Here is a 26,462-nt window from a genome sequence, read left to right on the forward strand (position 1 = left end):
TTGCCAAGGAAACGCTTCATGGCAGTTTCCCTGCATTAGCTGTGGGTGCGTGAGCTATTTTTGGCTCTCTCCAACCTGCATTTCAATAGCTACAATGCCTACAACATTTTCTTGTACTATGAATGCATGCGGATTTTTGTTTTTTAAACATAGCCACAAGTGCGCTTTGTAGGATTCATGGCCTCTCCTCCCCCTCTCCACTAACTCAGGTGTATTTCCAGAAACATAAAATGCTGCACACGAGAGAGACTTTAGAAATCCTACAGAACCCAAGCCTCATGTTTTATAGATGAGAAAGCCAAGACCCAGGGAAGTGGAGTGACTTCCTTGAGGGGTGAGTTAAAGTGAGTGAGAGGCACCAGCACAGGAACATTTGAGACTAGAAAGGACGAAATCTGACTTCAGCAGGCACTTCCTTTGGGATTTTTGCATTTCATGTTTCTGAATATCTTCTTGTTAACAGAGGAAATAAGGATGATTTTCTTCACCAAGGGTTTTGGAAGAGTTGACTGATAAGCCCTCTGGCACACTACCGTTCGGCAGCCCCAAAGTCACATCCAGCATGTTTTTCCATTCCTGTGTCTGGAGAGCCCTACCTCGCCCCCTCGATGCACACAGCTCCCATTAATCCATCAGCTCTCCGCTCAGGTTGCTCCTCTTTGGAGATACCTTCCCTTGCCTGCTCCCCCAGCTAAGTCAGACCTCCCTATTACATGCTAGTAAGGCATCTGCCCTTGTCCTTCACAGCATTTGTCAAGGTTGTGCATTCTATATGTATCCGCGGGCTTAGTTAATCAATGGCAAGATTGTGGGTCTCCTCCGTTAGAGTGGTATTTTTGAGGGTGAGAACCATGCTTTTTAGCACATTGTCTAATATCTAGTAACATGGAATCAGTGCTTGTTGAGTGAACAAAAGGATAGACGAGTGGACAGATAAACTATAGAAAAAATAGCCTTTGAAAAAGTGAAGAGTCTGCAGTTGACGTTTGTAGGTAAGGAAATGATCTGATGAGCTACTGATAATCATAGAACTTTATAGCTGAGAGGCACTGTAAAGATGATATATAGAGGACAGTGTAATCTAATGAGAAGTCATTTTAGAAATGATTGAACCACTATGCAGGTATATAGAACTATTAGCTGATGTTCTTTAGCTTAACTCCCACCTTTTGTGAGGGAAGAAACGGGAACCCAGAGAAGATGAATGACTCATCCAAGGTCACATAGCTTGACCAAGGTCACCTAACGTCAGACGTAGGACTAAAACTCAGGCCTCCCCGTCAGTATGATGCTTACCACGTACCACACTCTTATTGACTGAATTTTGCACATGCCCTGGTAGACCAAGTTGAAGAAATTCAACACAGTGCCACTTATCAAGTAACACAAAGGTATGTGCTAGTTGTGCTCATTTGCGTGTAAGGTCGACAGATACTTTTCTTGTTTTCCCAGTAGAAACGTAATTCGAGGAAGTAGGCAGAAATAAAGAAAACTGGATTCTGGAATGAATGTTAACAAAACATCACAATCGGCTTTGAGGAGAAGAGCAGTAGACTGCTCATTGGAAACCTAACTCAAGCTGGTTTAAGAAGAAAAGGAAATTTATTTGTTCAAGCTACTGGTATCCTTGCTTCAGGGACTGATGGATCCAGGAAATCAGTTCTCCCTGTCTCTCTCGGGTCTGCTTTCCTCTGTATTGACCGTATTCCCAGGCAAGTTCTCCCCACACTGTGGTGAGCTATCTAAGCAACAGCTCTGGGCTTGGATCCTGCCATCCAGCAACCCAAAAGAGAGCTCCTCTTCCCCAACAATTACACAAAAGTCCAAGGGCCAACTTCCTACTGGCTAGTTGTCTTGAGTTGGGTCACCAAGTCCTCTGACTCTCTGGATAATAGTCTGAATATCCAGGACTGGGTCACGTACATATTCTTGCAAATGGATGGTGGGTCAACTCTGCACAACACACATGGACTGAACGTGGGGAACCATGCTTCCCTGAAAGAATCTGAGAGATTCTATCCCTGAAGAAAGGGGTAAAAGTCTGAGAAGAAAAAAAAAAAGGAATATGACCAACTCAAATAGGAACTACAGGACAGCTAGGCCTCCTGCTAGAACAGTTGGGATTTAAAAACTCACTCTGGATCTGAGGTGGCCCTTGTGACTGTGCCCTCTTTATCCTCTCAGCAGGAAATGCCAGGGACTGTCCTCCAGGCTTCCCTGCTGATGGAGTATAGCTATCTCTTGCCTCTGCTGCTTCCTAACATTTGACTTCTGCTTCCGGGCCAACTGCTGCTCACGTAGTCTCTGCGCTCCTCCCCCCACCCCCCCACCCCCCACCCAATGCAGATTGCTCAAGAAGGAAAATACTGTGTGTTCAGTTGCTCTGTTCTGTCTTCTTGCCAGGCCACCTACCTGTGGACCAACTATCCAAGGTGGTCATATGGCACAGATGAGGCCATCTGTGGGGAAGAAGCAACTAGAGCCAATTATCTCAGAATATGTATAGGGCAGAATAAGGGCTCAAAAAGGAAAGCTCATTCCCTCCCATTCTAGAAGAGTGAAACAATTCATAGACAAGAAAGGACATCAAGAGTTCATCAGTTCAAGCGCTCTACCCAGGCACGTTTATCTCTAAGGCATGTGGCTATTTTCTTGCTTTCTTTCATTTTAGTTTTGTTTTTTCGTTTTGTTTTGTTTTGCTTTGCTTTGTTTTTGTGGCAGTCACCATATCAGTCCTCACATGCGATAAATCATGAGGTTTGCCTCCCATTCCTCCCTCTTCCTGTACTTTCTCCCCACTGCACACGGAATCCTTGTTCCCACATCATGGAAATGGAAGATGACAAGATTAGTATATTTAAGAGAACATCTGTCAGCGCTGCCCTATAAAAAGAGTTTGTATGCCTTAACAGGACAGAATGTTGCAGAAAGTGCTATCAATTCCATCTTGACAAGTCTCTAGTAATAGAAGTTGTAGAACTTTTAATGGTGGCTTATTAAAAGGCTTCATCGTCTTTATGGTCCAGACATTGTTTAATAGATTTCTACTGTACTTTAGTGTAAGGCCATTCTTTCCTGGCACATGTGTGTGGGTGTGTGCACATGTGTATCTGTGATGTGTGTTTGTTTGTTGGGGGGGGGGGTGGTGAGGGCTGTGTGAGAAATGTGTGCACTCCCATACAGCATAGGATTGAGAGCAACATTTGCCTGGTGAGGGTCCCTCTTGTATTGAGTCAGGGCCCCGGTGATTAAGTTGCTCCACCAGTGTCCCCTTTCCAGTAACTTCAACTTTTAACCTTTGACAAGAGATCTGTTTTTTGTCTTGTTAAGTTGTCTTGTTAACCCTATTTTCTGGCTTGTCTACAATTTATCCCCATCTTCTCAGACATGCTAAGCCCAAAACAGTGCATTTCACTGGAATGAGGACTCATCTGGTATTCAACATAGCTGGAGGCTTCATTTCACACTTCTGTATCTCTGGAATCTGTGCCTCACTTTTTAATTGACTGCCCCGCTTTTTAATTGACTTTAACATGATAAGCCAACTGTCAATTGAGTCTTGGTCTACCATGATCCATCAGCAAGTTTAGTGCAATTGGCTCCAATTTTTAATTGTATTTAAAGCTGGTAAATATATTGCAGCTGCCCATGCTGGAGGACAACTTCTGATTCATTCCTTTGAGTCAATATTTTTCTAATATGACTGTTGCCATGAATTAGTTTGATGTCTTCCAAAGACTTAGCATTTGTAATATGCAACTTGATGTGATATGCACGCATAAACCATCAATTTCAGTACCCAAATGATTGTAAACATTTTAAAGTGTGTGAATTAGGACTTGGCCTTGTGTTTCCCATTGGATGGTCAACTTGTTAGATTCTGAACCATAAGAGTCAGCATGGCTGTGAAAATAAAGATAGCAGCAATCAACACCCTGGCTATGAACCTTGTATTTGAAGCTGTCACTTGGTACATAATTAAAGTCCTTGCAAAGGCCAGTTACATATGATTGAGTTGATATACACAGGTGTTGGTTTCTAGTACATAGTGAGCACTGAGTGTGATCAATTTCATTTTCATATAATCATTTAACTAGTTTTCATTGCCTTAATGCAGGCAAGCCACCTATTGGACTCTGCTTAGTTTTTTTTTTTTTTTTTCAGTTTACTTATTTACTTATTTATGTATTTATTTATTTAGAAAGAAAGAGAGCATGAGTGGAGAAGGGACAAAGAGAGAGAGGGAGAGAGAGAATTTCAAGCAGGCTCCACACACTGTCAGGACAGGGCCCAACATGGGGCTTGAGCTCACAAACTGGGAGATCATGACCTGAGCCAAAACCAAGAGTTGGACACTTAACTGACAAAGCCACCCACTTTGAGAGCCACTGCACTCTCCTTAATTTTTAAGATCTTGTTTCTATAAAGCTCTTCCTATCTCTGAATTTATTAAAATATAGTCTTCCAAAATTCACTTTTGTAAGAATTTGATAAAAATTTCCTCTACCTTTCTTTAGAGAAGACCCTATAAGTAAGAAGAATCACACAGTATCATGACTACAGCTTACTCTAAATCCTTGGCTAATTGTTGCCTGTAACAACCTTATAAGAAGGGTGTCTGCCTTAATTCTATTTCAGTTTATTGTTGTTTTCCAACAGTTGCAAGAGGCAGGTTGACCCGTTGATAGTTTTTTGAGATGGCTTTTATGGAACAGTGCTATCTAACAGAGGTATAATGTGAGCCACAAATGCAAGTCACATTTGCATTTTTAAATTTCCTAGTATGCACATTAAAAAGTAAAATGAAACAGATGAAAGCAACTGTATTCATATGTTTTATTTAACTCAACATATCTAAAATATCATTTTAACATACTATTAATATAAAAACATTAATGAGATATTTTATACACTGCCAGTTTTCAAGACCTGGTGTGTATTTTATACTTACAGTACATCTCAATTTGGATCAGCCAGAGTTCAGAAGACCACCAGCCACATGTAGTTGTTAGCTACCATATTGAATAATACAGGTCTAAGAGGTCAACAGTCTCCATTATCAGCAGAGCTAGATGCAATCAATTATCCTGACCCGGAAGAACTTAGGCATGTTGACAGACATTCTCATGCATCTTAGTTGTTTCATATGGGAGTTAACTCCCTGCCCTCCATATTTTAAGCATGGTAATAGGCATTGGGCATAATGAAGTCCTACCATAATAATCTCTTGGTTTTTATACTTCACCTTAACTTTGTTTCTATGATGTTAAATATTATAGGAGAAGAATATGAGATTAGTGTTTAAAACAAGGACACAAGCTCGTGTTTCCTAAGCCACCTGTACTTTGAAATGCAATGATCATTTGTCACATCCTACCACATCCAATCACACCAATGATTTCAAATAAGCTTTCTCGCCTCTCCTCCGAGCTTCTAGTTAGTTAGCCTTGATATTTTGTGGAAGCATTTGCGATGAATGCTAATTTTCCTTTTGTTTTTTTTTTTTTCCCCTTGCCTCCATTTTGCCTTTGCTAGTTTCTCAGTTCTGTGCTGAAGTTTATTGCATGCTGCTCAGTTCTTCCAACTCTGAATCAGTGTGTGCTCAAGGCAGTAACTCTCTGTAGCTCTGGATGAGACCTCTCCCTTGAGAATGTCTTCAGAAAGGATGGTAGCTTTTGAAGTGTCAGGAAATTCACCAGGAATAAGAAGGAATGAAGCTACAAAGCAGACACCAGGAGTAAGAAAATAGCAATGCTTACTGATGGGGCAAATATGCCTGTCAAAATGAAACTTAAGTGGAGGGAATTGTCAGTGAGGGAAGCTGCCACCTCATGTCCATTGCCAAGGACTCGGGGAACCAGCCAAGCCTCCTTTAATTGAGTAAAATGACAATCAGCCGTGGTACTAAAACAGAGATGATTTTTATAAATAGGGTTGATAGCAGGATTTTTCCAGCTTCTGATTGCTGTCTGGCTATGGTTCCACCCTGAGAAAAATTCTGCCCTCTGAGTGCCAAATTCAGAAGATGATTTTGCCCAACTTGTTACTGCCATATTTTCTGAATCTCTTAAAATAGGATTGAATCATAATTTAGAAAAGGGACCCAACATGCAAAAATGGATGGGCACATAGGATGCAGCTAGGTTTGTAGGATGCACTCACCCCATGAATAGTGAAATCTTTCTCAAATCCAAAAATTTTACTGAAGCACAGCTTCTGACATTACACTAAGAGCACGGTCTCTTCCCATAGTGTATTGCCTTGGGGAAATGGAGATGTGAGACGCTCATTAGCTCTTTTAGTTTGGTGCCCCCCCCCCAACAAAAATTCTGTCTTCTCTCCCATCCCACCCTCTACCCCACTGCCGAACTCTCTCCCTGTCTCTCCCTCCCTGTCTCTCTCTCTCTCTCTCTTAAACACCTACACACACACACACACACACACACACACACACACATACACACAATCTAGCATTCTGGAATCAACAGTACATAGCTAAAACTTATGAAGAGAGATTACATGAAGAATCTTTTCATGCCTTGTGATAATGCCCTAAAGGGGTCAGTAGTCTTCTCTAGTTCAATGTTAATGATAGGCTGAGGCCCTAGAAATAATCTCAGTGACACAGGGCAGCCTCTGAGTAAGGAGACTTTATCTCTGAGAAGACATCACAGGCTTCAAAGGGCTTTTGGAGGGAAATGGTGGCAGCCCGGGGTACCGCTGTTCTCATATTGAGCCATCTCTGTACCTTATCCATGCGTCTTTGGGCCTCCCTGCATCCTCGTGTGAACAAATCAGATGCAGGCCTCGTTGTGGTTTTGATTTCAAATATCACTGTCTACCGGGGACCCTCGGAGGCCTCTTAGCTTACACTACCTCACTCAGTCCTCCCAGTGACCCTGAGAAATAGATGACATTGTTCCCCTCACTCCACAAAGGATAAAACCAGAGCTCAGAGAGATCCAGAGCAGTCAGAATTTGAACCCAGATTTTTTTTAATTCTAAGCTAGAATGCCTCCTTTTTGAGTGCCACTATTGTGAGGATCTGCCATTTGTGGGGGTTTTCTGTTGTTGTTGTTTCTTTATTTTGAGAGAGAGCGAGAGTGAGTGGGAGCAAACAGGGGAGGGGCAGAGAGCGATAGAGAGAATCCCAAGCAGGCTCTGCACTGCCAGTGCAGAGCCAGACGTGAGGCCTGACCCCACAAACCATGAGATCATGACCTGAGCCAAAATCAAGAGTTGGACGCCCAACGGGCTGAACCACCCAGGTGCCCTGTGAGGATCTGTCTTTCGACCAGAAGGAGAACACAACCACTTGGGGCCAGCCCTCCAGGAGAGAAGGCATTGGGAAGTCTCCTCCTCATCCTTACATTCTCGTCCCTGCTTTCTCTACATGTACTCAGGCCCACTCGCTACCTTTCCACATGAACGTCCACTTTTCAGCCCTTTCCAGTGCTCTTTCATCTCTAGCTTGCACAGATCTCGTGGGTCCAGGGTTCTTTTATTTGCCCAACGTTGGATTCTGTTGTCAGCGGAAGTAGTGGAGACAGACACGTACCCAAAACCATAATGCAAGTCCAAGTGCAGGAGATGTTCCGATGTGTATATTTTGCTCCCAGGCAATGGCAACGTCCACGTCCTCTGTGTCCATCTTCTTGCTCTAACCGTGATTTATTTTTCTACCTAGAAGTTCAGCAGACCAAACACTGGTTGGATTAAAAAACACCTAAAAAGCAGCCCCACAGATAAAACGAACCTAAACAGGTCGTGAAGATAAGCACTTCATGCCTCCCATGAGGAGGCTTAGTTTGGATGGGTACAAGCAAGAGGAGCTTAGTTTGGATGGGGACAAGCCCAGTTTCTGGAGCTTCGAGGAAGCAGAGCCCCAAAACGCAGGCTTTCAGCCTCTGTTCATTTTGTTATTAAATGAAGAAATGTGCGGTTTCCATGGCAACAGCCCTACCAAAATTTTATGGCTTCTCTGACTACTTGCTGGCCCAAATCAGCTCACTTTTCAAAGCAGGTGCTCTTAAGGGATGCTTTTTGGAAAACCACATTCTAATGTGAGAATGGGGGAACCCCACCACCAGACCCTTTTTTCAGTCGGTACCTCCAGGCTTTGGCATAAGAGGTAATTGCCTGTAGCCTAATGAAAACTGTAGGTATAATTTCTGTCTCCTTGGGTCAGGTCAGCAATGGGAAGAAAGCTTCAAATCCTGCTAAAGGCAGTTCATGAAAACACTAGATTCTATACGGATTGTAGCAGAAAAGACTTTGTGATCTTGCTGTTGCCTCTGTCATCTTAATGTTCTCTTGTCGCTGATATGAAGCAGACCCTGCATATTCATCGGTGCCCTCCTGTGCATTCCCTGCTTGGGAGAGCAGCCCTGGGCATGGTAAATTACATATTGCAAAGTCATCGTGTGGCAGACTCGATGACGAGCCTCCTGACCCCCTTTGGGAATGAAGGATTTGCTCCCTCACTTGCTAGGAAGCCTCAGTCAGTCCTCAGCTACCAGCAGCCTGTGGGGGCTCAGAAAGGCCACTCAAGATCACACTCCCTTCCCAGTGGCCTCCGTCTGATGGCTGACTGATACAAAGCTACAAAGGCCCAGCCCCTTTGGCTGAAACTCAGGACAGCTCTGAAGGGTCATCCCATAGGCCTTGTGGGGGAGTGTTGAGACACAGCTCCACTCCCCCGGTGCCCAATCCCTCCCAGCAGGTGCTAATCCCAAGAGCATGCCCCAATGAATGTCTTGGCTGCTAACTTCTATCCCAGAGTCTTTCCCTCAGGAACTTGACTTGTGGCACATTCCAAGGTCTAGAAGTTGCCCAGGTCAGGAGTATCTCCCACCCAGGAGAGCAGAGTCAAGGCAGCAATGAGCTGTAACACGCGACATGACCACCAGAAGCCTGGCAGTGCTCGTTGACCCTGACGCAGTGTGTGGTACACATCTGGCAGGCGACATGCTTTCATTCTGTTCCCGAGTGACTATGGATGTTCACATTTGCCCTCTAACACCAATAAAGACAGATGGAAGTCTCTGGAAAAAGGATTCACATACCCACATGCCACCTCTACCAGGAGGAGTCCTCTGGCCGTCCCTTCTCCCTGTCCCTTAACTGTGGCTGCTGTCACAAATTACTACAAACGGAGTGGCTAAAGCAACCCAGATAATTTCTCTCGTTGTTTTGATGGTCAGACATCCAAAATCAGTTTTGTTAAAGATAAAGGGAAGATGTCGGCAGCGCCGGCTTCTTCTGGAGGTTCCAGGGTAGAAGACGTTTCCTGGCTTTTTCCAGGTTTTAGAGGCCACCTTCATTCCTTCGCTCGTGGCCCCTTCTTCTACCCTCAAAGCCAACAGTGTAGCAGCTTCTGTACTGCCTGACCTCTGCTCCTACCTTACACCTTCTCTCTCCTGACCCTTCCACCCTTCTCACCCAGGAACCCTTGTTTGGAATGACATTGAGCCTACTTGGATAATCCCTCCACATCAAGATCCTTCACTTAGAGGCCCCTGTGTGGCTCAGTCGGTTAAGCGTTTCCACCATGTGTGACCTCGCGGTCATGAGATTGAGCCCCAGGTCGGGCTCTGCGTTGGCAGCACGGAGCCTGCTTGCGATTCTACTCTCTCTGCTCCTCTCTCTGCACCTCTTCCATTCTCACAATAAATAAATAAACATGGAGAAAAAAAAGATCCTGATGTAATCGCATTTACAAAGTCTCTTTTGCCATGTAAAGTAACATATTCATAGATTCTGGGGGTTGGGACATGGACGCCTTTGTATGGGTATCATTCAACCTCGGACACCAGTGCCCATGCCTGAGTCAGGACTCCAGGCAGAGGAATGAACACACGCAGAGACAGGAAGGCACGGCCTGATGTCATTTGGGCAGCTGTGGATCTTTCTTAAGGTGGGAGCATAGGTTTCAAGAGAAGCATGTCAAGTGATCAAACTGGACAGAGATGCAGGGGAGCTCACATTGGATACATGTCTTAAACTTGAGTTATAGTTAATCATAAATGTGGCTCATCTCCCTGTTTGCCCATAAGCACCTGAGGCCAGGACATGGGTCAGTGTCTTCCCGATGTCACCACAGCTCTGGCTCAGAGACCGGCACAGGACAGGAGTTCGGTGCAGGTGTGTGTCATCAGCCCATGGCAGCTTTGCCCTGCTATGACACCGTGGGGGCAGAGTGGTCTGAGAAGAGAACTGTCCTGGGCACCTTCATCTTGGCCACGTGACCGGCCTGCTTGGACCTCCCCAGATCGGGACTTTTCCTGGGCCGGCAGCGTGGGTGAGCACGAGTGAAGCCTTTCTGAAGGGATACATAATAATGCTGGCCCAGTGATCATAGTCAAGGCTGAAAGATGGGTGCACGAGGGTCAGTATGCTCTCCTATCTACTGGATATTTCCATAATATCAAGTTTTTCTTAAAGTTATGTGAGCGGAAGTTAGCATCCTTGAAAACCAGGTACCAAAAGGGAAGAGAAGTCTGTGGTGATAACTGGGTAATGATAGAGAAAAAAATGGGTTAAGACTATAAAAAGCTCATGTCTGTTACTTAATGAGAAAACATCTGTACGAGCGCTTCGTAAACCGTAAAGCGTTCCATACCCATAAGGGACTTTTCCTCAGTTATTAATACAAACGGTATTTCTTCAGGAATTAGGCAATTTTCCAATCTTTTGTATAGTAAATGAGATGGATTTCCTTCCCATCTACGAACCTCGGGGCTCACTGAAGTACTTCCTTCTCAACACAACCTTTCCTTTTGATGTCAGTTTAAGGTGTGTTGATTTTTTTCCTCTGTCTGCCCCTCATCCTCAGACGCTGAAGGACGCCAGTGACAACGCCCGCAAGGACTTCCACCGTGAGGCAGAGCTGCTGACCAACCTCCAGCACGAGCACATTGTCAAGTTCTACGGTGTCTGTGTGGAGGGCGACCCGCTCATCATGGTCTTTGAGTACATGAAGCACGGGGATCTCAACAAGTTCCTCAGGTGCGGTGCGGGGGATGGGATGGGAGGGGGCTTGAGGACGGTGCAGGCCTTCATGATTAAGACAGACGGAGAGTGAGGACCAGCAGTTGCTGGGAAGGTCCAAGGGTCACTTGGAACTTTCTCTAGAATGGCCTCTCCTGGTGACACCACCACCATGTACCACAGAGAAAGAAACTGAGGCCACGGCAATGTTCTTGTCTTAATGAACTAACTCTACAGCATGCGATGTGAGCGATTCCACTCAGTTGCACCTGTGTTCATTGAGCATTTGTTAATGAAGTGACATGTGACATGGCATTTGAAGTGGACCGTAGAGTATCTGTAGGAGTTTGCCAGGTGGATTAGAGAGGAGTGTCCTTCAGGGCTAAGGAATCAGTGAGTTAAGGGACTAAGGTGTCACGGTGACAGGTTTGGTCATCCAGGAGTGGAGAGCCCAGAGTAGGCACAGGATGTGTAAAAGGAGTGAGGAGGAGTCAAGGGTGGAGGGATGAGCAGTTGGATTTTAACCTGACAACAAAATGGAGACCCAGGAGGTCAGGAGGTCAGGAGGTCAGGGATGTGGTGAAAAGAACAGAATCCATAGAGCAAAAGCTCTGGAAGGAAGGAGGTCAAAAAACATTGGATGGGACCATTGGAAACACGGGCTATAGTTCTTGCTGAGCCCCTGAAGCCCTGCAAAGATGGACAGCCTTCACTTGAGGTGTTTTGTGGCAAACAGGGTCATTAGAAGAAGGCAAGGCAAGGAAGGGGGAAATGTTGATTATATAAGGGAGCCACTGGGTTATAAAATAGGGTCCGTGTCACTTGGATTTCTAGCATTAACCTAATTAGATTTTAGTTTACCAGTGGCTTCCTAGAAAGTCCCCCACCTTATGACAGGGAGGGGTCTCAAGACAGAATAAGTGAGAGACAATGCTGAGTGCTCATAATCCAGGGGTCAAGGTGAAGATACTCTGAAATAGTAAGGAGTTGAATCTCAGCTCTGGCGTTTATTAGCCAAGGGACCTTGGGCAAGTGTCTCAGCTGTTCAGGTAGTGATATGGAGCTAGCAGGGCAGATATGAGGACTAAGTTGGGACAGGTACAGAAAGCTCTTAGCATAGAAGCAAATAGGAAGTTTTCAACAAGCAGAAGCTTGAATTCCACTGGTGATGATATCTACTGGTAAACCAACTTCCTCCGCGAAGGGAATCACTGGGAGAGCTACACTGGGTAAGACAGAGAAGCCCGTGGTCACCCAGCTACGGTTCCCGGTCAGTGTTCTCCTCCTGCACCTCCCAAGGGACAGAAGAAATGAGCTGATCCACACACTCCTTGCTGAAGGAAACCAAGGAATGCTTTTATTTGCATTGAGCGGGGGAACGAATGGAGCCCACCCGTTTAAGATCATGAGTGGAAAGAGTGAGATTCCCAGTAGCGTGGCCTGGGGAGACTGGATTCTCCTTCCCAGTCTGCATCAGCAGCTGTGTCGCTTGGGTGGGTCCTCAGCCCACGTGGACCTGAGTTAGAGTCTCTCTGTGTCACCTCTGGCTCTAACATGCAGTTGTCTTTCCAATGTAGCTGCCCCTCAACTTTGAAAGATTAGCAAGTGTGCTGCCTGTGATATCTCAGTAGGTAGTAGAATTTAGGACAAATGAGAAAGACGTCGGCCTCAGTAAAAGGGGTATAATGATGCCCACATAGAGGACTAATGTCAAGACTATTGTGGTGGCAGATAATCGGTAAGATGCTGTCCCCGCTGTCCTCCCTCTCTGCCACGCTGAGGGATCCACAATGCTGGGGATATCATACCTCTTGTGTTACGGTGACCTCTCTATCCTTCTCCAGTTTCTGGGGGCGCTGGAAAGGGCTTTCCCCAGAAAAGGGCACCAGGTAGTCACTTCGTGCAGCCCCTGGAAGATTCAGAAACTGTGCTGTTTACATAATAAGTCCACCACGGTGAGAACAATGGAGGGGGCAATGTACCTCTGTGCTTGGAAAATGCCATCATGTGGTTTGCACCTTCTGGATCACTTTTGCCGTCTCTAGCCTCATGAATACGTGTGCAATTTAGTCCTCTTGCTGGGATGGGTCTCCATGCTCTGCCTTGCTTACAACTGTTGGGGTGGGGGGGAAGGAAAGCCAGTGAAATTAGGGATGTGTAGCCGACACTTGGTGTTCAGAGACCATCATCCTGATGCACTACTCTGTGCCTGCAAGGTTTTTCCTGTAGGTGATAAGAGATGATGATGGTAGCTTTTGTCTTTCAGCTCTGATGTGAAAGGAGGAAAATTAGCTGCTCCTAGAAGTATTTTTCCCTTGTTCCCATGATCTCAGCTACTTGTCTATTTAAAGATGGTGCTTTCCAAAAACTGTAGCATAATACAACCAAACGTATTCACCCATATGCAGTGAAATGCTTCTGTGAGCTCACACTGCGTGTGCACATACGTGTATGCATGCGTATGTAACCGTGTGTGTGTGTGTGTGTGTGTGTCTGTGTGTGCACGCACATGCATGTGTTGATCCTTTCGCTTTTGGCTCAACCAACCTCCTTCCTGCTTCCAGAAGAAGCAGGCACCTGATTTTTAGGAATCTCTTCTGCTTGATCTCAGGATCTGATGAACTCTGGTTTCAAGAGGTATTCAATGCCAAGAATCAGATTCTTAGGCACAATAATGTGCTCTGAACTATAGTCTGTCCTCCCTTTCTGGAAGGGAGTCTAGCCCCTAAACCACCATGAACATGTCCCCAAGCATCATTGGCGCTGGCCTATAAAGACAGATGTCTACAATTTCCTCTCACTCTTTTTATTCACCCCGAAACCATACATTGAGTACCAACATGGCCAAGTCCTCTGCTAGGTTGGCCAGGAAATGAGGAGTAAAATATAGTTCTTGCTGGCAAGGAGATGACAGTTTTGCCTATTGGAATCTCTCCAGAATTCCTTTCCAACAAGAGGAAGAGAGATAAGGCTTTTCCAAGCAATAATAGCTAATATTATTGAGCCTTCTAAGCAATTTAAGTGGCTTAACTTGTATAAACTTAATAAACTATGATTACCATTATTCCCATTTTATGGTCCAAAAAACTGGGTCATGATGCTGGTGAGTGACACAGCTGAGATTCAAACCCACAGACCCTGGCTGCAAAACCCATAGAGCACTGCAATACTTCCTCTTGGGGTAGCTGTTGATAAAACTCAGAAGGAAGGTAGTGTGCCGTGGCATTCTGGAGCCAGACAGTGTGGCTAAGTGCCCGCTGTAACCCACACTTGGAGAGAATAAGCGGAGGAACGGTGAACAGCTTCCCCCGTTAGAAGCCCACTGAGCCTTCCCGCTCCTCAAGCGGGGTGCTATTGGTGCTTTTCCCCTCTTAAGGCATGTTCTCCTGGAAGAGGTAAACATGGTTTGATTTCTAAGAGCTGCAGGGTCACCTGAGGAGTGAAGCAGAGAGCTGCTGTGTTAAGTTCATTTATACTCCTCTTGAGAACTTGGTTAGAAGACTCACCTGCCCTCTTACAGCAGGACTTTCTGCTCCAAGAAAGCATGCAGAGGTGTCTCCCATTACAAGGAGTCCTGTTAAGTACTCACAAGCAAGCAGGGAAACCATTGGTTTAGCGTGCCGGAGCCTGCCCCAACCTGCACGTGGTATCAGAGAGTGCAGAAGGCACTGGGGAGTCACAGCTTTCTGGGGCCTTCAGAGGGTAAGGCTGGAGCATGGGGCTTTGTGCACAGGTGGCCTATGGCACTGGCCTCTGTCTTCTCTGGAGACTTTGCAACTGATAGATTCTTAGAAGGGTCTAGATTCCTGGCAAATCGGCAACGTTATTTCACTCTTTGATTTAGATCCATGAAGGAGAGATTCCATCCTGGCCTAGATTCTCGGGATATTTCAGGATTTCTCATAGTTTGTGTGTTCTTCTAGGTCTCTCTGCTGGTATTGAAGTCACAGGCAGGGCTTTGTCTCCTGTAATAAAAGACAACATTCCCACTTTCCCCTCTTTCCCCGGCCCCCTTGGGTGCTGGGAAGAACAACATTGGAGCGATCTTTAGTGCTGGCTTTGCACGAAAGCCCAAGCAAGCTCTCAGTTATTGCTCGTATTAGTGAGCTCAGGAGGGTGCAGTGGGTACCCCCTCTTTACAGAATGAGAAGACGGTCCAGAGCGGTTCTGCAGGTCACCTGAGGTCACAGCTAGTGTGCTAGGATGGGATTCAAATTCCGTTTGGATACCCTGAGCCTTGCCCAGAGGTTTTGAGCTGAACAGAGCCCCAGGGCATTTCCCCACACTGCTCCTCAGTGCTACAACGGGGAGGCACTAGGGGCTGGGTCTGAGTGGAGGTGACAGGCACCAGAACCTCCTTGCACAAAAACAGGAAGCCCCTCCCTGGGAATGGTTCAACGCAGATATTTAGAGACACAAGGGACCTACAGGATCACCCAGCCTAATATCTATATGTTTGACTGATGGAAATTACAGACTGGACAAGTTCAAAGCTTCCCTAGATCCTGGTGCTGGGAAACTCCCCTCCTCCTTGTCCAGTGCTTGTTCTTTTTTTTTTAATGTTTATTTTTAAGAGGCAGAGAGAGAGAGACAGAGACAGAGACAGAGAGTGAGCGGGGGAGGAGCAGAGAGACAGGGAGACACAGAATCCGAAGCAAGTTCCAGGCTCCGAGCTGTCAACACAGGGCCCGACGCAGGGCTCAAACTCACCAACCGTGAGATCGTGACCTGAGCCGAAGTCGGGCGCTTAACCGACTGAGCCACCCAGGTGCCCCTCCAGTGCTTGTTCTAAGGGAATATGAGAGTAAGAGATTTGGAAATCCAGAAAAGGGGAATCACTGTGGGCTGGAGCCAGGAAGGAGGCACTTCCACCCGTGGTTTGAGACCATCTGACTGAGGTAGGTCTGGGTGGTACGGAGAGACAGAAGGAGCAGAGAGTTCTGAGATCATTCAGCCTCTTTTATTTGCAAATTCTCATACGGTTCTGGAACACTGTAGGTGGGGTCGTCCACTTTAAAATCCATTTAAAATCTTCTATATTTATTTTGAGTGCTTCCAACTGTCCTGAAGGAAATCTTCTCCCTTATTTGCCTCTGGGAGGGAGAACCCCTTTGACCCCTCCACAGAAGCTTCTAGAAGAAAGGGACCCTTTACTCTTTGCTGTACAGAGCCATCAGGGGCAGCAACACCGGTCTTCGCAGGATTCCGGAGTGGGGACCGCCAGGGCTGAGAGCACATCCTCACTGTGGGACCCCCCCCCCTCCCGAAAGCACATGCCAGTGTTTAGATACCTTAAGTCATCACACAACTGGGAAAAGGCCAAGTGCATAAGACAGAAGAAAAAGAAGATATGGACGCCTGGGTGGCTCAGTCCATTAAGCATCCGATTCTTAATTTCCGTTCAGGTCATGACCTCACGGTTTGTGGGATTGAGCCCTGCGTCAGGCTCTGCGCTGACAGTGTGGAGCCTTCTTGGGATTCTCTCTGTCTCCCTCTCTCTCTGCCCCTTCCCTGCTTGTACTCTCTCTCTCTCTCTCTCTCTCTCTCTCTCTCTCTCTAAGTAAATAATCTTTAAAAAAACTATTTAAGAAAAAGAAGATATAAAATACCATACTCCCTCTACACCCTCCCCCCCCATAGTGGAAAGGATAAAACTCAGCCCAGTAAAAGGATCAATGTATTGTGGTTCAAAAAGCTCTCCATGTGGTGGCCAGTGCACATGCCGAGCCGGAGGTGGGGGGAGGGGTGGGCAGGAGGAGATGGGATTTGTCACGGGGAATGATGTCTGAGGGTGCCCTGACATTCTGCTCAGTTGGGCTTGAAGGAGAGACGGCAGCTTGAAAACCATACCCCCCACCCCCCGCTGCTGCAGAGCTCTGGCCCTGGTGGGGTCACTCTGGAGGCATTGGCCCGGGTCGGGGGCGCTCGGCCGAAGCATATAGCTGAGAGGGGAGGGCTGGGGTTCCCACTAAGGCACGATGACCCATCGCTTCAAGAGAGCCAAACTCTCCCCTTATGTTCTTTCTCCATTGCTTCTCAGGGTCAGGGGCTCTGGCCAGTGCCTGGCCCCAGCCCAGCTCTGGAGCCCCTAAAACGTACACCTCTGTGTGTGTGTTGAGGAGGGTACCATTCAGGTCCACATGGCCCTGGGAATTCTAGGTGCCCTGGGAAATGAAGCCTGGGTGCTCTCAAGGCTTTAGGGGTGCACCTGTGGGTGAAGCATCCTTCCCCCCTCTTTAGCTAAGTCAGGCAGCCCTTGAGCCCCAGCAGCTGATGGGAGCAAAGGGCCCCCGGAGGAAAAAGCTGGGGCTCCAGCAACGCCTTCCATTTCCTCCACAGGGCCCACGGGCCTGACGCTGTGCTGATGGCCGAAGGCAACCCGCCGACAGAGCTGACGCAGTCCCAGATGCTGCACATCGCCCAGCAGATAGCGGCGGGCATGGTCTACCTGGCGTCCCAACACTTTGTGCACCGAGATCTGGCCACCCGGAACTGCCTGGTCGGTGAGAACCTCCTGGTGAAAATCGGGGACTTCGGGATGTCCCGGGACGTGTACAGCACTGACTACTACAGGGTGAGTGGCTGTGCCCACTGGGAGCCCCCAGGGCCCTCTTTCCCTGGGAGGCCCTTGTATTCATTTGCTGGGGCTGCTGTAACACAATGCCAGGGGCTCAAACAACAGACGTTTATTTTCTCTAAAGCCTAAAAGTCCAAGATCAAGGTGAAGACAGGGTTGCTTTGACCCTTGGCTTACAGACAGTGCCTTTCTCGGCGTCCTCATATGGTCTTTTTGCTGCGTGCTCATCCCTGGTGTCTCTCTCTGTGTCTAAAGTTCCTCATCTACTAAGGACACCATCAGATTAGATGAAGGCCCCGTCCACAGCCTCATTTTCACTTAATCACCTCTTCGAAGACCCTGTCTCAAATACAGCTATATGCTGAGGCACTTGGGGGTTCAAATTTGGAGGGAACACAACGCAGCCAATAAAACCCATCCTGTGGCTTCCGTGGCTCTCCAGAGTGGTGTGTGATATCTCCAAGAGAAAAGCCCTCACCATGAATGGTTCCTCCAGGGGAGCCCCAGGGCTTGGGAGAATTCCTGGTTGGCATGAGGTTAAAGGGTTTTGAGGTTTGGGTTTGATTCCGTGAAATTACTCCTGGAGCCTCTGTTTGAGGTGTGGCTGAAGATGAACTTGTCCACATAAATAATAGCATGGTAGACCTTGGAAGTTACCACCCAGAGCCATCTTGGTGGAAAGTGGGTTAGGTGGTGGCCTTCTCGGTGAGATGGAAGAGGTTCTGTTCTGCCTCCTACTGAATAGTGCCACCCCTGGCTGGGGTTCCAGCACTAGAAGCACTGGGGGCTAGAGTTATAGACAACAACTCAAATCCCCTGATCACCTGGAATTGGTCCCCTTGGCAAGGTGGATTTGGATCTTGGTAGGAGAGGAAAAGGACATTTCTGGAAACCTTGAAGTCATGATAATGAAAGTGAAGGTTTGAAGTGGTGTTCTATCACGTCAAACCCTCAATTTGCTTCCCTTGTGGTTTTACCTGATTTCCAAGGGCAGAGAAAGAGAATAGGAAGGAAGAGGAATAAATGTGGTGTGTGTACAGAGCCTAAGAAGGTAAAACACAGAACTCAGCTAGCTTTCATAATAAGGTAGGACTGGTAGAGAGAATGCCTCTCCTTGCCTTTGTTCATCCCTTCATGGTTTACTTTTGAGAAGCCTTGTCTGTTTGTTTCCTGTGCCCCTCTCTGCAGCCTTACTCACTTCTCATACCTCTGCATTTTAGCTAAGCCAACATCACTACAAGTAGTCTAAGAAAATGAGTCCATTGCTCTCCTGCATATTCCTCTGTAGATTGTTTTGTGGGGTTTCCTCCTTTGGTCCCCTTGGGAAGCATTGCCCGCAGCCTGTGGGGCAAAGGAAGAATGGGAACCAAATTGAAAAGGAGTCTCTTGGGTGTATTTGTAGGAAACGTGAGCATGGTCTTAACTTCCGATGTTTAAAATGGAGCTTCAAAGCACCTGTTCTGAGTCTAGGGATGACTAGTCTGTTCTAGATATCTAAACTTTGGCAGGAGATATTACCTGCCAATGGATGCATCTCCACTGCTAGCTCTGCTCCTTTGGTGAGACGAGGGGTAGGGGACATCTCTTGGTCTCAAGAGATGAAGAACCACATGAGTGCTTCCCTAAAGAAAAGCTTTAATGATCTGAGTGAGCATCGAAGGGAAACACATGTGGCCCAAGCAACAGCTTTCTCTTTAGCAGTAAGTCAATAAAGGTCTTAGAATGCTTGGCACAAAATAAGTACTCAATAAATGTTTTTCAACTTTATCCTGATCCAAATGGATAAAATCATGCTTCATTCCCAAAGCCAGGACGGGGCCAGGGGGAGTCCATTGTCCCCTTCTACAACCTCTAGAAAAAAGAAATCAGAGGAAGAATATAAAAACGCTCAGTAGTAAGAATATAAAGCCCCCAATTTAAAAAACTGGCAAACTTTTTAAGAGAGGCATCTCCAAAGGAGATACACAAATGGCCGATAAGCACATGAAAAGATGCTCAACATCATTAGTCATTGGGGAAATGTAAATCAGAGCCCCAGTGAGATACCATTTCACACTCACCAGGATGGCTGTAATAAAGGCAGACAATAACAAGTGTTAACAGGAATGTGGAGAAATCAGAGCCCTCGTACTGCTGGTAGGGATGCAAAGTGGTGCAGCTGCCTGGGCAAATGGTTTGGCAGCTTCTCAAAACGTTCGACACAGACTCATGGTGTCACTCAGCAATTCCACCCCTAGGTATGTCCCTAAGAGAGCTGAAATCATACGTTCACACAAAAACGGGTACATAAATGTTCATAACAGCGTTGTCCATAATAGGTAAAAAGTGGGAACAACCGAAGTGCCCATCAACTGATAAATGGCTAAGCGAGATGTGGTGATCCATACAACGGGATATTATTGGCCAAGAAGAAGGAATGAAGTACTGATCCATGCTATAACACAGATGAACCTTAATGCAACCCTTATGGTAAATTAGGAAGCCAGACTCAAAAGGTCACATATGTGACTCCATTATATGAAATGCCCAAAAGAGGCCCATCCATAGAGACAGAAAGTAGATCAGTGGTTGCCAATAGCTGGGAGAATAGAGAATGAGGAGTGACTTCTTCTGGATGTGGAGTTTCTTTTTGCAGTGATGAAAATGTTCTAGAAGTGCATAGTGGTGGTGGTTATCTAGTATATTTATAAACATACTGAATTGTGTACTTTAGAAAGGTAAAGATTATGGTACATAAATTATATCTCATCTCTTTAAAAAAACAACCCGAAAAGGAAAATACTAGTAAAATAGTGACCATTATTATGAACGTAAGAAGTTAGTCTGGATTATGTACACATTATAAAAGTATTGTTGTTTGTCATCTATCTTATTTTGTCAACATTTGTTTAAAAGAAAATTCACCGCTTAGGAGACATTTTCCCGAAGTACTTTTTTCTGAATTCATTAGAGGAGATTACGATTCCCAGTCTCGTTATTTGTTGAATGTTCTTGGAACTATCCTAGTCATTAGCAAATGTGCTTCAGATGTCACATTTCCTTAACCCCACCCCCCCACCCCGTTCCCATCATGATCAGTACTCAGTGGTGGCTGCAGGATCTGTATGTCCATTTGCCTGTTCATCCTTCAGATGAGGAAGAAGAACCAGCCTTACATTGGCCTTTGCTATAGGTGGGGGTGGGCAGAAGGGGGTAAGAAAGTGGATGATGGATGTAAGACCTGACAATTTTGATAGTAAGAAAACAAATTCTTGTTCACCTTTTGGTTCCATGAAAGTATTTATCATCCTAGAACTCATTTGTAGAATGTTTTTGCTTATTAAACTATCAAAAGCAAATCAGTGGGTTCCGTTCTGTTGAGTCTGCCAAATGGACAAGAAGAAGCTGTTGCTGTTTCTGCAGGTGAACTCCAGCGCGATCTTGCAATGGCTATTTCCCAGAGCACTCTTGCTTTCCACCAGTTGGATCATCTCTAAGCCCTGCATTTATCCCCTTCCCAACATGGTGTGATTTCATCCTCCTTGTCATTGTAGCTGGGGAATGTGCTTTCTTTAGAGTTTGGGTTTCTCCTGGGCCAGCACTTGAAGTGTGTTTCTCTTCATTATTTACTTCCTATCCTCTCCAAGAGCCTGCATCAGACCCCAAGGGGAGGAACTGCCATAGCTGGTGGGGGCCGTCATCACCAATGTTAAGAATCTCTTCCGCCACAACAGCAGGGAAGGATTTTTGTGTCTGCCACAGCTATCTTCTCTGGAAGAATGGTGATTAGTCCTGGAGTCAACTAGGTTGAGGAGCAACATGTCCCTTATCTTTAAGCAAGAGCCAATCCCCCTGGCAACCTGAGCCTTCTGCTCGTGGTGGCTTATGAACAACCTGGTGGGGTGGCCACAGCTCCGTGCAATCCGTGGCAGGAGAGGCATGTGGCAGCTGTTCCTCCATCATGGGGGAGCTGGCTGCCCCAGGAAACGGCTGCCTCAAGGCTTCCACCCTGTTTCAGCTGAGCTAATTATATCCTCCCGAGGAAGGGAGAAATCAGAACAGTACATTTGCATTGAAACCAGCCTGATATGGCGAGTTCAAAATTACTCTAGCATTTATGTCCTCTGAATTGTTTTCATTAGCAGCTCTGCAGTACCAGTCTTTTATTTGGTTTTTATTCCTTCCCTTCACTGGCAAAACCTAGCATTTAGGAAACATCTGAACCAGATTTCTGCCACATTCTGCCTTTTGGAAACCGAGGAGCTCACCCTTCTTGGTCATTGCTGAGCCACAGTGGATCCACTGAAATTTTCCTGAAGTGCACCTTGGTGATTTTCACTCTTTGGGTCCAATGTATGCTTAAAATGAATGTGATCTGTTGGTGAGGAGAGAGCCCTGAAGATCTGAAATCCTAACTTTGAAATCCTGTTCCCCTTTGGGGTTTAGTTTTATGTTGAGGTGGTAAGAGAGACCATCCTTTAATTCACCTTCCACTTAAGGAGAAAAAAGAAGGAAGCAGAATGAGCAAGTTAATTTATGGTGGACGTTTAAAAAGGCAAGTGAGTATATATGGGCTAAGCAAGGCCATGGTCAGAATCCTAAAGTATTAAAGTGATACCAGCAACAACGTCTAAGAAATCATCTTTAGGTGTTCAATACCAATTTATTAACTGCAGAAAGAAAAGAAGATGGGTTGTACCAAAATCAGAAGATGTAACAAGTAGCTAGAAGAACTGATTTGAACGTCAGTACCAACTGGAAAATAAAGTCCTGAACCACAGAGGCTAGGGGAAGGTTTACATAACTTAAGAACCAGAGAAACACATAAGAAATAATCGAGCGTTAACTTTCATACCTTGGTATTGAGAAGAATGTGTTTCGTTTTTAAGGAATTTTGTTGTGCAATATGAGTGTTTCTAGAAAGATCAATTGATAGATCGATTGATAGATTGATTGATCAATCTTGATTCATTCCACAAATGTGCTTAGTGGTTTATTGTGTAAAATACCAACATCATTCCCTTTATGGAGAACAGCACTGAATCTCCCTGGTGAATGCCTGCTAATTCTTTTTATCTTTTTAATGTTTATTTATTTTAAGAGAGAGAGAGAACATGTGAGCAGGGGAGGGGCAGAAAGGAGAGGAGAGAGAGAATTCCAAGCAGGGTGGGTGCTGTCAGGGCAGAGCTCCATGCAGGGCTCGATCTTAGGAACCATGAGATCATGACCTGAGATGAAATCAAGAGTCAGACGCTTAATCAACTGAGCCACCTGGGTGCCCCATCTGCTAATTCTTTTCTTTTCTTTTCTTTTCTTTTCTTTTCTTTTCTTTTCTTTTCTTTTCTTTTCTTTATTTATTTTTTATTTTTGAGAGAGACAAAGACAGAGTGCAAGCTGGGGAGTGGCAGAAGGAGAGAGAGGGAGACGCAGAATCTGAAACAGGCTCCAAGCTCCAAACTGTCAGCACAGAGCCCAACACGGGGCTTGAACTCACCAACCGTGAGCTCATGACCTGAGCCAAAGTCAGACGCTTAACCGACTGAGCTACCCAGGCACTCCCCCACCTGCTAATTCTTAAGACACAATTCCTGTTTCCCCTCCTCCCTGATTTCCTCCAAGCAGAATAATCACTCACAAATCCATAGTACCTCCACACTTCATATAAATAAGCATTACAGCATAGCGATGTGACAAGTTTATACATTATGCTACATACACCCAAAACATGTGTCAACTACACTCAAGTTTTTAAAAAATGTATCTCACTAATAAATGCATTCTCACCAATATATAAATAAATATCACAGCATAAGCACATTGCATCATGGAAATTTGTGCATATATGTGTCTTCTCACTAACATGGGAGCAGGAAGAGGACAAGTCTTACACATCTTTGTAACCATAGAGACCGCCACTGGGTAGGGCACATACTAGGTGGCCAATGCATGATTGTTGAACAGTACATGAATCAGGAAATGCCTTTATGAGTGTGACTTTTTAGCCTTGTAGAATAAAGAAGATACTCAGATTTGCAGATGGGCCTGGCCCTGAGGCTGGGAGCCCTGGCTTCAGGAAGTAAAAGTAGGGAGAGAGGCATGCCCTTATCTCAGACCATTTTCTTTTCAGTAGAGATCCCAGAGCTAAAACTTATTTGCTCTTACACTATAGTAAAAGAAAGAAAGAAAGAAAGAAAGAAAGAAAGAAAGAAAGAAAGAAAGAAAGAAAGGAAGGAAAGAGAAAAAAGGAAAAGGAAAAGAAAAGAAAGAAAAGTAAAATCTCCTGTGGTATACTCCACCTAGAATGTTTGAAACCAGGCACATTGTTCATTTTAAGAGGCAACACAGTCCCTTCCCGATAGAGGAATGTCATTAACTCTTTTTTGCATACATCATTTCCTTAATTTCCCCCTTAATACATGATACACAATCACTCAACTTCCACAGGACCACTTGTAGACCTTGCCATTTAATGTCTTTTGATTAAAGTGGCCCCAGAAACTTAAGAGCTTGTTTATTTTATGAAATCATCTTCAATTTATGCTTTGCACCACACTCAGAGAGAGCACAGTTCAGAGGAACCTGTCTGCCGGGGAGAAATCAGAACATTGAGTTCAGACTAATTCTATATTAAACTAGATTTGCATAAATTATCTCAAGATTCTAAATTGGCTTAATTTTTATTCAAGCCTTCCTAAGAGCCTGTTACATATGCTTTGGTGTTGCAAGAGGGTGGGTGTCATTTCATTCATTCATTCATTCATTCATTCATTTGTTCGACACACATGCATGAAGCAGCTACTATGTGCTAGATACTTTACTAGATAGTAAAGGCATCCAGATAAAAAAGACACATGGGTTGTGACTCGGAAGAGATCTTAGACCCGGGATATTGTGATAAATGCTGTAAAAGAGACATGTACACTAAAGAGGAAGCCACCAGCCTACTTTGGGAATCAGAGTAGGGCTCACAGAGGTGTGACGTTTGAGCTAGCATATAAAATATGAACCCCAAATTGTTCTTCTGGCAAGAGGACCCACGCCAGGTGGGGAGGGAGACATTGTTGGCATGGGAGGGAGCAATGGAAGGAGATGGCAGTGTAAACACCATGGTGTGTGGCCAGGGAATGGGGGCTCTTTTGCATGCAATCTTTGCAGGCAGGCTAACAAAGTAGGCTATTGAGACTATTATCAGATTTCGCGGGGACCTGTTTGCCATGCCAAAGACTTTGGACTTGGTCCTTTTGGCAGCAGGGAGCCACTGAGAGTTTTTATGCCAGAAAGAAACATGTCAGATTGCATTTTGTCAGCTTATGAAAATAGATCTGCCCAACAGATCCCCAAATCCCCACTCCTAGAGTAGAGCAGCATCTCTCAAACTGGGCCCGTGAGCTGTCAGTGGTGTTCGCAAGGAAAAGAGATCCGTAATCACTAAGATAAGTAATCATTTTCCGTGCTTCAGGTCTCCTCAGAGCCTTTAATATGTCACTATGCCATGTGACCTTTGAAGAAGGGGTATGGAAAGTGGCCAAGGCCAGCACAGAAGAACTGGCCTGCAAATTTTTTGTCCAGGTCCCTGGTCCCATTCATTTCCCAGTGAAGACTGGTAAAGACTGTTAGCAGGACGTGGAAAAAATCTCCCTTGTGTTTTTTTTTTTAGTCTTCTGAGTCCTTTATCCCTGGGGTCACTAGCCTGTCCACTTTTGCATGGAAGTACTACCTGCAGAAATTAAATACGCTGTCAGGTGCTGTGGGAATGAAGGGAGGCCATAGCTCATTGGCCCGGAAGCGCCAGCTGGATTCTTATTCCTCAAAGTGCTGAGAGGCATCTTCAGCAGGTACTTTCTCCCCCTTTTTTGAAGCAGTCAGGCTTCAGCTGTTAACGCCTGTGACATTCCACGTTTTTTCATTACTCACACCAGAACCCCTTAAAAAGCTGGTGACGAAGAGTTAGCTGGGGTATAAAGGAAAGAAAATTGGACTGAGGTCCTCAAGGCAGGGAGTCAAATCTGATTTCTCTTTTCTAATCTTATGTTTCTATCAGTGAAGAATGAATTTGGCGGAAGGTAGCAATATGCTGCTAGCAGTGGCCGAAGCAGATAGGGAGTTGTCTTCGTTAGCATGACAAGAAGTTCATATGTGGGCAGCTTCTGATTGATTCACAGGCCACCCAGTGCCAGGGCTGGGGGTTGGCACTTGCTGTTTCCTTGGTCTTTTCCTCATGGCTGCAAGGTGGTGGCAGCTACTCCAAGCACATCAAAACTTCAATTAGGGGAGAATGGGGGCGGAGCGGCTTCAGGGAGCAGATAATTTCTTCTTGTGTACATTCTTCTCATCAGAAAGTAAGTCTTTCCCAGAACATCCCCTCCACAGATGCCTCCTCATGGTGACCTCATTGGTCACAGGTGGGGCAAGACTAAGGGCTGAGCAAAAATGGGGCACCTGGGTAGCTCAGTCAGTTAAGCATCCAATTCTTGGTTTTGGCTCAGGTCAATGATCTCACAGTTCATGAGTTCGAGCCCCACATCTGGCTCTGCGCTGATAGTGCTGGGCCTGCTTGGTGTTCTCTCTCCATCTCTCTCTGCCTCTCCTGCTCTCTCTCCCTCTCTCTCCCTCTCAAAATAAATAAACTTTTAAAAAAGACTAAGTGCTGAACAGGCTTGCAGAAATCAATGGCTTGTTACTGAAAACCTATACAAAACTGGGAGTCTACTCTAGGGAAGAAGGAACCAAAAGATGTGTGACATTTCAGTAAAAGACCTAAACAAAACTGGGATTCTGCTATAGAATGAAAGGAAGCAAAAGTGAATGACTTTGGGAAGAGTAAAGAAAATCATGTCATATTCACCCTATGTGCCCTTGTGGCCTCTATGTATTTATTTGCAATGAGTTCCTGCCTTTAAAGGTTGTTGAGAACAAT

The 26,462-nt window shown here is 45.6% G+C and overlaps 1 protein-coding gene across 2 annotated transcripts in view; it reads left to right on the forward strand.

Moving 5' to 3' along the window:
- NTRK2 (neurotrophic receptor tyrosine kinase 2) overlaps window positions 1-26,462 on the forward strand; it is a 338,909-nt gene that overhangs the window by 252,570 nt on the left and 59,877 nt on the right. For both annotated transcript variants that reach the window (XM_086685110.1, XM_086685109.1), the window contains 2 exons: window positions 10,835-11,007; window positions 17,329-17,563. In XM_086685110.1, the coding sequence (XP_086541236.1) occupies window positions 10,835-11,007; window positions 17,329-17,563 (408 nt within the window). The remainder of the gene's footprint in view (window positions 1-10,834; window positions 11,008-17,328; window positions 17,564-26,462) is intronic.

Source organism: Puma concolor, chromosome D4, assembly GCF_028749965.1.
Source record: "Puma concolor isolate L17-30 chromosome D4, mPumCon1.1.hap2, whole genome shotgun sequence".
Taxonomy (NCBI): domain Eukaryota; kingdom Metazoa; phylum Chordata; class Mammalia; order Carnivora; family Felidae; genus Puma; species Puma concolor.